Raw genomic sequence first — 14740 nt, forward strand, 5'->3', positions numbered from 1 at the left:
CATCGGGGATGTAGCTCAGATGGTAGAGCGCTCGCTTTGCATGTGAGAGGTAGAGGGATCGATGCCCTCCATCTCCAAATCTTTTTTTTTCACTTTTCTTTCCAATTATTTTGCTTTGAAAATATGGAATTTCTCAATCTAAAGCAATTGAATGTTTGAAATAAATTTATTTTCCATTCGCAAAAAATAAAATGAATGAAATATCATCAAAATGTTGAACACTTTAGAGAAAATATTCGAATAAAACGAATGTGAAGCAAAAAAAAAAGATTTGGAGATGCCGAGCATTGATCTCGGTACCTCTCACATGCTAAGCGAGCGCTCTACCATTTGAGCTACATCCCCGTTATATGAAGCGGCAGTAATTGCGCATTTCTGCAATTTGCACAAACGAAAACTGATCGACGTTGACATAACATTGCGAATCCATTCGAAGTGTGTGATTTTCACATTGTGAACTAAGCAAATTCACTTTGAATTTTGTTTGTCAACAAAAATATCGCAAAGAAAACATTTGATGCATTGAGTTTGCACGACTCATAAACAAATCAATTCCATTCTTTTTTTAAATTTATATCAAAATTAAATTTATTCAATTCTTCTCCAAACATTTGTCATCAGAAAAATTAAAAATGCTGCACGGTGCGTTGTTCCAGTTTCACGTCGTTATACAACGCATACGAGTGTTGTGTTGAGTGGATTTCGTTTAGTGTGAAAGTCGTTCAAACGCATGTGAAATCCAGTTTCTACACACCGTACACACAAACACACCAAATCCAATCAACTTTCAACATTTTTATCAGCATAATTTACATATTCTGTGCATTCGGTGAATGTTGAGCTCAGCACACAATTTATATAGTTCGTATGAAATATTTGTGTTTTTTTGTTTGTTTGAAAAGTTTCAACATGAAGTATTTCTGTTCATTCAATTTAATTAGAATGAAGCATATGCATTCATTCGTATGGATAAAACTGTTTATAAGCAAATATGCGGACAGAATTCAATATATAATTTGCTTTTGAGCTCGAAATAAATTCTGATTGCTATTGAAATTCGACTTTTTGAATTGTAAATTGCTCAGGAGAGTCTCGCATCTACGTGCAAATTATCGGAGCAATTTTGAGGTATAATAAATCGACAAAAGGCTTTTGGATGTTGATGGTGATGTTCAAAAATTATTTTTTTTTCGCAAATCATTTGTGATGACGTAACTACTTTGAACTTAATGTGTCTTGTGTTGTAATTACGCGTTGTTGGCGCAGCAAGTAATTGTCGACAAAAATCGAAGAGTCGAACGCGGAATAAAAGGTGAAGAGAATAATTCGAGTGCGAAAGATCATTAATAATGAATGATCGTTGCCGCCATCTAAGTAGCGACACGCGGATAGAATGGTTGATGGTGATGAGGAGGATATAATCCAAAGTCAGCTAAAACGTACTTCAATAGGAACAATGAGTTGCAATTTTTTTCCCTATGATTTTTGTTTACAATAAACGCACACAGGAAGTCTTGTCTCCTACTTCTGTCTTTCTTAAGTGTTCTTTTATTTGTTTGTGGTTTCATTTTCGGTTTCACTTAAGTTGCTAACAAATTCACTGTCAATTTTCATTCAATCGAATCGACATTAAATGCTTGCCGCTATTTGTTTCACCTTTCGCATCGAATCGGTAATTTGGAGCGTTAAAATTTTGTAAGTGACCTTAAATGGACGTGATCGACAAACGTTTCGTTATACATTCAAACATGCGATGTTGGTTTCATGGTCAAACACAGTGATTGAAGTATGTTTGAGAAAAATGTCCAAACTAATTAAGTTGCCCATTATTATCTAGACACTTAATTGACAATTGGCCATCGATTTTGCGTAGAAATCCATTTTAAATTGCCTCGTTTTAAATTTTGTGTATGTTTTTTTCTTGTCCACAGATATTCAGCTCAAAGGCCGATCTTCAGCTGCACACACAGATTCATATGCGCGAAGCCAAGCCGTACAAGTGTACACAGTGCTCGAAGGCGTTTGCCAATTCCAGCTATTTGTCGCAGCATACGCGCATCCATTTGGGCATAAAACCGTATCGTTGCGAGATTTGCCAGCGAAAATTCACGCAATTATCACATTTGCAGCAACACATTCGCACCCATACCGGTGATAAACCGTACAAGTGTCGTCACACCGGATGTCAAAAGGCATTTTCGCAATTGTCCAATTTGCAATCGCATTCGCGATGCCATCAAACCGATAAGCCGTTCAAATGTAATTCGTGCTACAAGTGTTTCAGCGACGAACCATCCCTACTCGAGCACATTCCAAAGCACAAGGATTCCAAACACTTGAAGACACACATCTGCCAATACTGTGGCAAATCGTATACACAGGAAACGTATCTAACGAAGCATATGCAAAAGCATGCCGAACGCACGGACAAACGGCCGCCAATATCGGAGATTCAAACAACCACCACGACAAACACAACAACCAGCTCGAACAGTGGCAATCGCAATAACAATGCAAACAATTTGAATTTGAATAACAATCCGTTGCCAAGCGTTGCCGAGAATTCGTATTGGCCCAAGGTGAGTCCAGATTCGGCGGCCAGTTTGACAGACGTAATGCAACAGCAACAGCAGCAGCAGCAACAACAACAGCAACAGCAACAACAGCAGCAACAAACCCAGAATCAACTACAGGCTCAACAGCAAGCCCAATCACATGAATACGGTGGCATGACGAGCGGTCATCCATCGAACGATTTGCAAGCGCATCATCGTTTGATCGACAGCCATCGTGACGATGTTGGTGAAGATTTGGTGGTGAGCCGTCATTTGCAGCAACAACAACCGCCATCATCATCGGCCACACCCGGACCGTACGATACGAAAACCAGCACCAATTCAGCATTCACACCGATTAATTCGATGGCACCGCATCTAAATTCAATCGGCCATCATCCGATGGCACAGCGACCGTATCTCTATGATGCGATCAGTTTTCCAAACAAAAACGTTAACCAAAACACAAACTCGTTTCCGAATCAATTGATCTCATTGCATCAAATTCGAAACTATGCACATCAACCGAGCGGTTTGATGTCCGGCGAACATCTATTGGGCGTTAGTGTTGGTGCGGGCAAAGACAAAGGATAACTGTATTTCTAGAAATGGAATCACCTAAATTGCCACCACGATTCCATTCCACAAGCACACACTGAACAATGTTGCACACACACACACACGATTCGCTAGGCACAGAGACGGAAAGAGAGAGAGAGAGAGAGAGAGAGAGAGAGAGAGAGCGAGAGAGAAATACAGTGAAAGTAGACATATTAGCGAACAGAATTAGGTTTTTTTTCTTTTCCCCGGCCGGCATAAGGCATTACACATTTTCCGATATTATTATATATTATAAACTGCTATTATTATTACGATTAGTTTTCCTTTTTTTCAATAACAATCTGTGTCACATAATCACTATCTATACATATACATTTTGTTTTGTTTAGATTTAATTTTCTTCTTTGTTCTTTGTTGCGGGTTTGAAAAAAAAAGCAAACAATTCCTTTGATTTGTATATTTTTGATTTTGTGAGCTTGAGCAAATGTTTTAAATGAATTTCGTCCATATTTTTTTGGCTATTAGTTAGAAATTTTCCTTTTGTTCGTTCGTTTGTTTCGTTGGCAATAATAAGTAAACAACTCGTGTATTTTCTTTGATTTAATCATTCGAATTTGCAATGTAAATGTTTTGATTTACGGAGTTGAGTTGTACGGTTTAATTTTTTGTTTGTTCCTTGTAAATATTGATTTGTTTTCGGTGATCCAAAATGCAATTAGATTGATTTGAGCCACTTTGTTCTGGGCTGTTTGCAAGTTCAGTGGCAAACTGGGTCACATTTTAACGAGACGCATTCAAAACCGGCAAAGAAAAAAAACACACACAGGAGAATGACGAGATAAATGCAATTTATCGTGCATCAATATCGAAACTATCTAACATAAAGATTATATAACTTTTGAAATGGATAACATATTGAAACGGGATTGAAACCACGTAACCGATACGGATTCTGGCTTTCGTTTTCGATTTTTTTTTGCGAATACAGAAGAGAAGAAGAGAAAAAAACACAAACAATTTGATTCAAACTATACACGTAGCGGATAAATAAAAAAATAAACTAGATTTTAAAAACTGTTTTTTTGGATAGAAAGAAAAATTACTTGCAATGAAAAGAGATAAAGAGATAACAACCATAAAAATGAAGTTATTTGTAGAATTCGTTTCCTTTGAGAAAATTAACATAAAAACAAAGTACTATTTTGATGGAAGAGAAAAGCATGCTGAAGAAGAAAAATGAAACAGCAAGACGGTGACGATCCACATTTTCTGCAACGCAGCATAAATATTAATGAAAATGATTCAAACTACTTTAAAACGTAGATGCTAAATAAAAATTAACGAACAGAGTAGAACGGGATGAAGAGTGGGAGCAAGAGAGCGAGATAGAGAGAGAGAGCAGAGGGAAGACAGAGAGTGAATAAATACAATTAAAAAATCTAAAGAGAACGTCAAATTAAAATTGCATTCAAAAAGCGAAAATCTGAAATACACAAGTGAGAGCACATTGGAAAGCATCAGTGCTCACATATTCGGAAAACAAATTTTTAAAAAGCAATTCTCGCGGTAAATAGAAAGGAAAAAAAGAAAAAAAAGCTGCACAACGATAGAGAAATGGCAGAGATGAGATAGAAAGACAGAGACATGCAGAACGTTAAAAAAAGAACAGGAGAAAGGATGCGAATAAAAAGGGATAGGAATGGAAAAAGACGCGCTCGTTACTTCTAATCGGATTAAATTGGAAAAAGAGGCTCGCACGAGGCGATGGCATAGTGTCTGTGTGGATGCAATTTACATGCAACACTGAATCATCTCAATGGTAGTACACATAGACATGTCCAAACAAAACTGCGCGCATTTGCCCATACACATATACAAACTTTCTCTCGTCCAGCGACACGAACACACACACTCGCGCGGAGAGAAAGGCACGCAATGGACAGTGCGAGAATGCTAAAAATGTACAATTTATTAGCAACGGCGAAATTGAATTTTCCCCCGAAGGATATTTAAATGTTATAATCAAAAAGTTTGCGTCGCTCTTATTTTGTTCCCTTTTTTTCTACCAGTTTCGTTTCATTTTGGAGCTCTATTCTCATTCTTCTTAATTTTCAGTTAATTCTTTTCAGTGTTTTTTTATTCACTCACTCAAATTGAGTTTTCAATTCAATTTTTTCTCGCATCGAAACGCGGAGAAAAAGAAAGAAAGAAAAAAATGAGAAGAAAAATGAAAACTTTTCTGTTTCATTCATGTTCCACAACAGTTCAAAGACACACTCATACACACTCAACATACAAAACAGTTTTGTTTTTTGTCTCACTGCTCCTTGTACCAACATGTTTTAACACACACACACACACACACTCAAGCCAGACACGACAAGAGCCGACAAAATACAACTGCAATAGACAGACAGAAATAGCGAAAAAAACAACAACAACAACAATATTTGTTCCGTTTTTTATTTGCCCATCCATTGATTATAAATAAAAACCGTTAAATTGACAATAGGCACCCAAATGATACAAAATAGCAAATACATATTACAATAGTGAACCGAATAAGAAACAGAAGGAAATAGTTAAAGTTTTTTTTTGCAATTCCATAACTAAGAGCACATCTGTGATACAAACTAAATGAATTTTCAACAATACAAAACCGAAAACAGAGAAAAACAATAGAAAAAGAAATATCGAAACACTACTACAAAACTACAAATCCAAAACCAATAGACCAATAGTATCAAATCAATAGTTAAAAGTGAACGAGATAGAAAGAGATAGAAAGAGATAAAGAGAGTGAAAAAATGAAGAAAACCATGGAAAATTTTTGTTTGCAATATCAATCGTTCGTTGTTGGTGAATTGAGTTGATTTTTTGTTTTCAATACATACACATACACACATGCTCATAAGCTTTCAGTTTTTCCGTGTCCTATCAGATAAACGATGACCAATTAATTAATGTTTTTAACGGCAAATGAAGAAAAACCATCGCAAAATCCAAAATCCACCATCAAAATTCGAAATGATTGCGTCTTTGAGATTGAACACTTGAAACAAAACAAAGCAAAAACAAATAATGACATTTTCGCTGCTATGCAATATGTTTTTGGATGAAAGTAATTGAAATTATTTTCGAACAAGAGAAACGAAATGGAAAACAAGGAATACGATGAAGAAGGAAGAAAAGTAACAAAAAAAACACCCAATTTAATTGGCATCTTACTTCAGTAGAACTGATCTATTTGCATACCAATAAAAAGAAGAGAAAAACCAAACTAAATATTGAAATATACGTTTTATAACTACTCAATTTAAAAGAAAGCAGAATTTAAAAATAAAAGCGAAACAAATACACACACACACACACACTTTTACTTAATCAAGGAAATTTAAAAGACAGAAAAAAAATATTAATAAAATATTAATAACAAAAAAAAAGTAATGGCAGGCATTTTGTCGTTTTCAGATTTACGTAGATTTATACCGTAAGTGTAAGAGAGAGAAAAACAAGAAAACAACAAAGAGTTGATGATTTTAGCACATGCAGAAATTTGAATTAATAGCGCACACGTTAGAAAAAAAAAACAGAAGAACAAAAAAAATTTAAATTACATTTAGAATGAACACACACACACACACAGATTCTCATTACGCAACTAATAAAGAAAAGGAAATTTAAAAAAAAACCAGTTGAATTTTATTGTTCGGAACGGAAGATTTGTTTCGATACGAAATGAATGTTGTTTGGTTTCGATGCGACGTTTAGACAAACGAGATTTTGAAAATGAAGAGAAAATTCCACGTCGATTTTTTTTTTGAAAATGTTGGACCGTTTTTCCCCCTTCATTTCGATTTAATCGATTTTTAGACTCTTTGGATGTATAAAAGAAGGTTGAACTGTTTTTTTCGGCATGGACAAATACGTGGAATAAAGAAACAAAATTAGCCAAATTAACAAGTAATTTAAAAAAAAGAAGTGAAAATCAATTTATGGTGCAAATTTTAAAACATAGAAAATTTTGAATGAAATAAATTTCGTTATACCAGAAGCAAAAATGGACAACACCAAAAATGGGTGTTGATGATGGGATAGAATCTTTAATAAAATTGCCACTAATTAATGCGGACAAAATATGTGTGAGAGAAAGAGAAAAAAGAGAATAATTCAAATGTTTGCTGTAAAATTATTACATCTAAAGACCGAAAAAAACACACACAATGAGAATGAAAAATTCACGCACACACAAAGGTATGGATGTTTTGTGTGTGTGTGTTTTAATCAGTCCATTCAAAATAAGTATGATTGTAGCATATTATTGTCATACGATTATTTCGAATTTTTCCAGAAATTTACAATAACCAACAACTCACACCCCGCCCCAAACCCTCTCCACACCGACACACATTCATACAAATCACACCGACGAGATTCTATTCGCCCGAACAGAAAAGCTAAAATATCATATTTAAATGCATGAACGAAAAAAAACTCTATTTTAATTAATCATTCTATGAATTACAAGTATTTAAAACAAAAAAACCAGAGGAATTCCAATTAAATGGACTAATTGTCTATAAATAAAATGCAAAAAAATTCAACCTAAAAAATTGTTTAAAACCAAGAGAGAGAAAAACCAAAATCCAGACAAAAAAAACAGACAAATACTTCAGGCAGAGACAATTAACAAAAATTTTATGGTATAACCATAGACTCACACAAACACACATGTTCATTCACATTAAATTAACTAAAATCAATATCAATGTCATAAACAGAGTAAGATAAAACGCAGCATTAATTCCCAATGAAATTGGATATATCGAAGCGAATCCGTTATGCACATTGCGAGATTCAATTCGATGCAAAAAAAAAAAATCAGATTTCACTAAAAAATTATGTGTAATAAAATATAAGAATTTAAGTAATATTAATCGTAATTTAATCATAATAACAATTTAAAAAAAAGGTAACAAAAAAATAAAAATAAACATAAAATCCAATTAACATGCTACATCAGAAGAAGAAAAAAAAGGAGGAAAAACAACAACAAACACTATTTCAGAGACACAAATGAAAATTATACAAATAAAATGCATAACGATTACTAAGTGTACACACTGAACGCATTTTCATTTCGATTACTTTGATTATTTTATGTGCAATTTGCGCTCGCATTACTACGTTCAATGCATCTCTGAATGTGGTGCGCCTTATGTGCCATTACCTACCGTATGTATAGCTTTGTTCTGGGCTTTAATGTGCTGTGGACCAAGTCAGTGTGGATTGTGTAAGCCACGCGATGATTCGGTAGAATGTCCGTAGATGGCGTTTACGATGCTTCCATCAAAGCTCACGGTAAAGTTCAGCCACTTTCACGAATCACCAAGTTTGGTTTGAGGCCCCAATGAAACTGGGTAATGTGTCACTACGGATATTGCGTTGATAAGAAATTGCAACTCGAAAATGACATTTGCTTGTCAAAATAACAAAAATATTAAGAAACCCAATGACAACGAAGCCCATCGACTAAAGTTCAACGAAGGAAAAAAAACAAACTAATTAATCGCAAATGTTCAGAATTTTCACGGTGCCTGTGCAGAAATTTGTTCCCTCGTTGTGTTGTTTTGTCACATTTAAATGGAAAGAATAAGACGATTTGGCGGATTTTAATACGAAAATAGTTAGATTTTTTGCAGCTAGTCAACAATGTTGAAGTGTTTACGCTTGCATCAAACAAAGAGTACAAATGTATTCCCATCGATTCGATACAAGGCATTTCGCTATCGTAGTAGCCGACCGCATCATTCAGCCACACTTTTTACACGAAATGCACAAAAGGTGGGACCGATAGTTTTAACTGCGCAACGATGTGTTCATGCGGCCGGTATCTCGTTGCAGCAATCAGCTATGGCACAGGAACACAGCAAATATGAATCGAATGCACTTCCAAAGAGTACTCGTGTTGTGATTTGCGGCGGTGGAGTCATGGGCGGTAAGCAATGATTTCACAATAAACAATTCGATTTATTTTACACATTTTTTGCGTTGTATTTATATTTGGCATTTTTCCATGACTCGTGTAGCTGCTGTCGCCTATCATCTCGCTTTGCAAGGTTTTGGACATGAAGTCGTGCTGTTGGAACAAGATCGGTTCGTTTTAAATTATTCTGTGCATTTTTTTCATATGATTCGGAAATTAATCGTCCGCATGTTCATTTGCTCGTTTTGCAGAATTGGCGGCGGTATGACATGGAACTCAAGCGGTTTGGTCGGAGCGTTTAAGCCAACTTATTCTCAGGTTTTATTGGCTCAACAAACAATCAAACTGTTCGAAGACTTAACGGCTAAAGGATTCAAGACTGGCTGGAAGCAATGCGGTTCACTGAATTTAGCACGCACACGCGATCGATTGACGCAATTCCGACGAATGAAAGCGTTGAGCTCGTATGTTTCAGTTATTTTCCGTTGTTTTTTTCGACGTTTCTTTCCATCCGATTTTTTTTTTAGAATTTAAATTTTCTCCATTTCATTCATCAAAACAAGAAATACTGCAATTCATTTCTCTATCAAAACAGATTGTGGGACATTGAATGTGAGATTCTGACGCCAACGCAATGTGCTGAAAAGTGCTCGATCATTGAAACTAGTGATTTACTTGGCGGAATCTGGATTCCAAAGGATGGTGTAGCACATCCAAAGTATATTTGTGACACATTAATCAGCGAAGCAAGTCGAATGGGTGTGACGGTGATTGAAAAATGCACCGTGAACGAAGTAGCACAGAAACATGATTATGTTAGTGCAGTGCGAACGAACTATGGCCGAATATATTGCGAGTACTTTGTGAATTGTGCTGGATTTTGGGCTCGATCGATTGGTGAAATGTCAGAACCAACGGTGAAAATACCTCTACAACCAGCCGAACACTACTTTCTTCATACGAAGCCCATTAAAAATTTGGACCCTATGCTGCCAGTTGTGCGAGATCTAGATGGCCTAATCTATATTCGTGAGGTTGATGGCCGCATTTTGGCCGGGGGCTTTGATGAAAGAACTAAGCCCGCCTTTCGAAATGTTACAATACCATGTGAGTTCTTTTTTCAATGAACTTGTGTGTTGACTTCTGATTAGATTCAAATTAAATGCGAATAATCGATTTTGAATGTTCATTTCAATTGCTACAGTGGAAGCAAACCAACGAGAACTGGATGTGGACTGGGATCAATTCTATCCGTTGCTTCAAGAGATTTTAAAACGCGTTCCTCAACTGAACGAAACGTTCTTGGAAAGCTTGATAAATACACCAGAAGCCTTTTCGCCGGATTGCAAATGGATTCTGGGCGAAGCACCTGAGGTTTGTCATCAAGTCATAAAACATTCGATTGTTTTCCCAAAAAAAAATACAAATAATTTTTTTCTTTTTCTATAATTTTCTTCTGTTCAGATCCGAAATTACTTAGTGGCAGCTGGTATGAAAACGGTTGGAATCTCTGCGGCCGGCGGTGCTGGCAAAGCGATTGCTGATATTATCGCTCAAGGCTATTCAAAATTTGACATTTACGAATTGGATATATCCCGATTTTTGAGCATTCACAACAATGCTAAATTCTTACGAGATCGTGTTGCCGAAGTGCCGGCAATGCATTACAACATACCGTATCCATTTCATGAGTTCAAAACTGGCCGAAATTTGCGCATGTCGCCCATTTATCCAGTATTGAAATCTCGTGGAGCGATTTTCGGTTCAACAATGTGCTACGAACGTCCAAACTACTTTGATCCAAACGGAAGATATAATTCAAAAGACGATATTGTCGCGACGGAAGATTCATTCATTGCCAGCGACACAAACACATATTCAAAGCCACATTGGTTTGATATTGTGGCTGGTGAGTATGATGCATGCCGTGAAAAAGTTGGCCTTGCGGACTATAGCTCGTTTACAAAAATGGATCTATGGTCAAAGGGCGATGAAGTTGTAAAACTGTTGCAGTATCTCTGTAAGTAGAAAAAATCGTTTTTTTTCATAGAAAAATTCACTTAAAAACTCTTTTTTGACAGGTTCAAATGATGTTGACGTGCCGGTCGGATCAATCATACACACTGGCATGCAGAACGTTCACGGCGGCTATGAAAATGACTGTTCATTCGCTCGCCTGTCTGAAAATCATTACATGATGATTGCACCAACGATTCAACAGACACGATGCAAAACATGGATCGCACGTCACCTGCCAAAAGATAACAGTGTCAATTTGTCGGATGTTACTTCCACCTATACAGCCATGTGTATTCTCGGGCCGTTCACTCGAATTCTACTGTCCGAATTAACCGACACCGATTTATCAGCCAAAAGTTTTCCATTTTTTACATTCAAAGAGCTTGATATTGGGTCGGTAAATGGAATTCGTACGATGAATTTAACACACACCGGTGAACTTGGCTACGTTTTGTATATACCAAATGAGTTTGCGTTGCATGTGTATTCGAGATTGTGGGAAGCTGGCCAAAAGTATGGGATTAAACATGTTGGTCACTACGCGACGCGAACGTTAAGGATCGAAAAGTTCTACGCATACTGGGGTCAGGACTTGGATACGTTTACAACCCCGTTGGAGTGTGGGCGGAGCTGGCGTGTCAAATTCAATGTAAGAATCTTGTGTACTTTGTCAAAGTGAAGTGGATTGATCGAATGAAATTCGAATGTTAAATTACAGAAAGGTGTTGATTTCATTGGCAAAGATGCGTTGCTGCAGCAGCGTGATGAGGGCGTCCATCGACTCTATGTGCAGCTGCTGTTGAACGACCATGATCCAGATATTGATCCATGGTGCTGGGGCGGAGAACCAATTCTAAGAGATGGCATTTACTGTGGTCAAACCACAACAACCGGTTATGGTTATACATTCAAGAAGCCCGTTTGTTTAGGCTTCGTGAAGAAGATTGATGGAGACGGCCGAGAGGATCCAGTAACTAATGAATATGTACTTAGCGGTGACTATGAAGTCGAAATCGCCGGCGTTAGGTAAATACAAGACAGGAAAAAAAGAACAGACATCGAAATCACCATTTATGATTGATTGATTAATGTGCCGTTGTTTCGTCTCTTTCCTCCTCTCTCGTTCTCTCTCTCTCTCTCTCTCTCTCTCTCTCTTTTTCTCTCTTCCACAGATATCCGGCAAAAGTTCACTTACACTCGCCAAATCTTCCCACGAAATACCCAGATAAAGTAATTTTTCTTAAATATTTTCTATTTCCAATAAGATTTTAAATAATTTTGTTTGTTTTTGTTGCAGGAGCGAGCAGCGTATTCAGCAACTCGTGATGATCCAGTCAATTTAACTAAATTAAAACCTCATCTCGCTTAATCGTGATTTTACCTTTTAGTCGTAGCTTATACACATCACAATCGCTCAAAATCTAGAATTTTTCAAAAATGTACTTGTTTTTGTGTTGATTTGTTCAAATCTGTTGTCTACCTTAATAAACGAACACTCGTGATCGGAACGAATCAAAACGTTCAAAGTGCAATGAAAAACCAAACTGTCGTGCAATTCTCTCCAAATTCGAAATATAAAGAAATCTCAGACGATGATAATTCAAAGGCTCTTCTTTTTATTTCCATAGGCTTTTACATTTTTGATATCGTTTTATTGTGAAAGGTTTAGACCAAAAAAAAAAACGAAAAAAAATGTGTCGCTGAGCATAAAAATGGGAATACAGATCTGTTACAGCAACAACCGAACATATAATATTGTTCCCTAAAAACGTTACATGAATGTCCATCTAACGCGAGTGTAACATGAGTTGCATTAGAAACAGTATTAGCTCATGTTACACTCGCGTTGGATAGAAATTCATGTAACGTTTTTAGGGAACAATATTTTATGTTCGGTTGTTGCTGTAACAGATCTGTATTCCCATTTTTATGCTCAGCGACACAAATGTATGATTTTGTTGTGCAAAATAAAATGTGCCGTTCATGATTTGGAAGGCGATAACAAGAAATGATAAATTGTTTCTTTTTCCTATTCCCTTACATTGGTGAAGGAAAAGACTGAGTGAGTGTACAGTACAGGCAAGCGATTGAGCGTGTATTTACAGGATTATATTCACCTGCTGCTGTTGCTGTGACACAGAGTACGATCTACGCTTTTGCCAAACAAATGTATGTCAATCGTGCAATTTATTTGGATTGGTGTGAAATGCTCATCAATCAGGTGAAATCAAAACAGATTTTTCTCGCTTGTTGAAAAGCGACAAAAGCCTTTCAACACCAAACCACATAAGCGTGATGAATGATTGCCGCCATTTATTATTCATACTGGCTTACGAGTGCTGCCGAATGTATAATGTATATACAATGTATATTATACATCAATTTTAACTTGGTTTAGTATGTTGTTTGCTTCTTTTTCTCCCTGTATCTCTCGCCCATAACTCTCAACAATCATTTGACACTTTCAAAACAATGTGAAATAAATGGTTGCAATTTATCGTTGTTTGTGACATCCTTATGAAATTAAGCAATGTGATAACAAAGATCCCATTTTTATTGGAATGAATCAAACCACTTTCTGGTGCCCGATGACCAAAAACTGACAATATATCACATATTATTAACTTATGACTTTCTCATTTTGAATAGTATACCTTGATTTGTCTTGCTTTCAATCGCTCCAATTTCATGCTCGCCTTCAATTTCTAACGAATGTGGAATCGATGAGAAAAAATGGGAGAAACGAAAATTACGTTATCACATGGCAAAATATACAAGAGCATCCGTTCATTATGGATGCTACGTGATGTCACTTCGATTTGACTTTGATAATTTGATTATAGGTACTGCCAAACATTTTCACAGCGTACGCTGAACATCATGCTGTCGATTTGAATCAAAAAAACGCCTTCAGCGAACCGAGTTACGCCGCTGAAAAGTTACACAAAAAAGACCAAGACGACGACAAGCGTGCCTCCCCTATAAAATCGAATTAAGCTAATAATAATGAAATCAATTCTAATAAAATTCACACAGCGCCATACTGTTTGCATGGTAACTCGTCGAAGGAGTCGCTTTGGCGTCGACACACCTTCGTATAAAACAAACACGTGGAATCAAAGTAATAAAAATCAAACTGTCTTTAGCAAAAGCAAATAATTACTGAATGTCAGCGGCAACGATGCGAGAGATGGGGCAGTAGCAGCCAGCTGTGTGCGATGGCATGCATGCGAACGTGGGCAACGGAAATTCGGTTATTTGTTCGAAACAGGAAAAAAAGCACACGTTCTCAAGCTCAAACGATTCAGACAACAATTTAACTAACGACATTAAACTTTTACAGCAGCTTAGTAACAGAGATACATCCGCCAGAAAAACACAAATACTTTGAAAACTTTTTTGTAGCAAGTTTCTTTGGTTTTCGATATTATTTTTCTTTGAATCGCTTCAATGTAGTAAAGTATACAATTTGAAAACTTTTGTCAATATGCTGATTGAGTTAGCGAGAAAAAATACAGACTAGATTAATACATAGACCAGCAGAAGAAAATATTCTGTCGTAGCATACCATCCACGTGCTACATTTCTGTACAGACACTTGATCGAAATGTCAGTTTGC

At 36.4% G+C, this 14740-nt stretch overlaps 2 protein-coding genes and 1 non-coding gene across 5 annotated transcripts in view; all 3 read left to right on the forward strand.

Annotated features, from left to right (window-relative positions):
* Window positions 1-8225, forward strand: part of LOC129580511 (zinc finger protein rotund) — a 74373-nt gene extending 66148 nt beyond the window's left edge. For all 3 annotated transcript variants that reach the window (XM_055470989.1, XM_055470988.1, XM_055470987.1), the window contains one exon: window positions 1932-8225. In XM_055470989.1, the coding sequence (XP_055326964.1) occupies window positions 1932-3149 (1218 nt within the window). In that variant the 3' untranslated portion in view covers window positions 3150-8225. The remainder of the gene's footprint in view (window positions 1-1931) is intronic.
* Trnaa-ugc (transfer RNA alanine (anticodon UGC)) lies at window positions 5-77 on the forward strand. The gene has a single exon. It is a non-coding gene; the product is annotated as a tRNA-Ala (tRNA).
* Window positions 8226-8562: 337 nt separating the features above from the next.
* On the forward strand, window positions 8563-12726 carry LOC129580510 (pyruvate dehydrogenase phosphatase regulatory subunit, mitochondrial). Its single transcript, XM_055470986.1, has 10 exons — window positions 8563-9114; window positions 9206-9272; window positions 9354-9566; window positions 9698-10209; window positions 10307-10476; window positions 10567-11122; window positions 11184-11770; window positions 11840-12147; window positions 12294-12351; window positions 12419-12726. The coding sequence occupies exons 1-10, from the start codon at window positions 8829-8831 to the stop codon at window positions 12488-12490; spliced, it is 2829 nt and encodes a 942-aa protein (XP_055326961.1). The 5' UTR covers window positions 8563-8828; the 3' UTR covers window positions 12491-12726.
* The last annotated feature ends 2014 nt before the right edge of the window (window positions 12727-14740 follow it).

Source organism: Sitodiplosis mosellana, unplaced genomic scaffold (assembly GCF_009176505.1).
Source record: "Sitodiplosis mosellana isolate CC-2019 unplaced genomic scaffold, AAFC_SMos_1.0 Smas_scaffold_1, whole genome shotgun sequence".
Taxonomy (NCBI): Eukaryota; Metazoa; Arthropoda; class Insecta; order Diptera; family Cecidomyiidae; genus Sitodiplosis; species Sitodiplosis mosellana.

Excerpts from the sequence above, each read along its gene's own strand:
- LOC129580510 (XM_055470986.1), top strand. The coding sequence starts at position 8,829 with ATGTTGAAGTGTTTACGCTTGCATCAAACAAAGAGTACAAATGTATTC. Across the intron at positions 9,115-9,205 it reads CGGCGGTGGAGTCATGGGCG|CTGCTGTCGCCTATCATCTC; the intron begins GTAAGCAATGAT and ends TGACTCGTGTAG. Across the intron at positions 9,567-9,697 it reads CGAATGAAAGCGTTGAGCTC|ATTGTGGGACATTGAATGTG; the intron begins GTATGTTTCAGT and ends CTATCAAAACAG.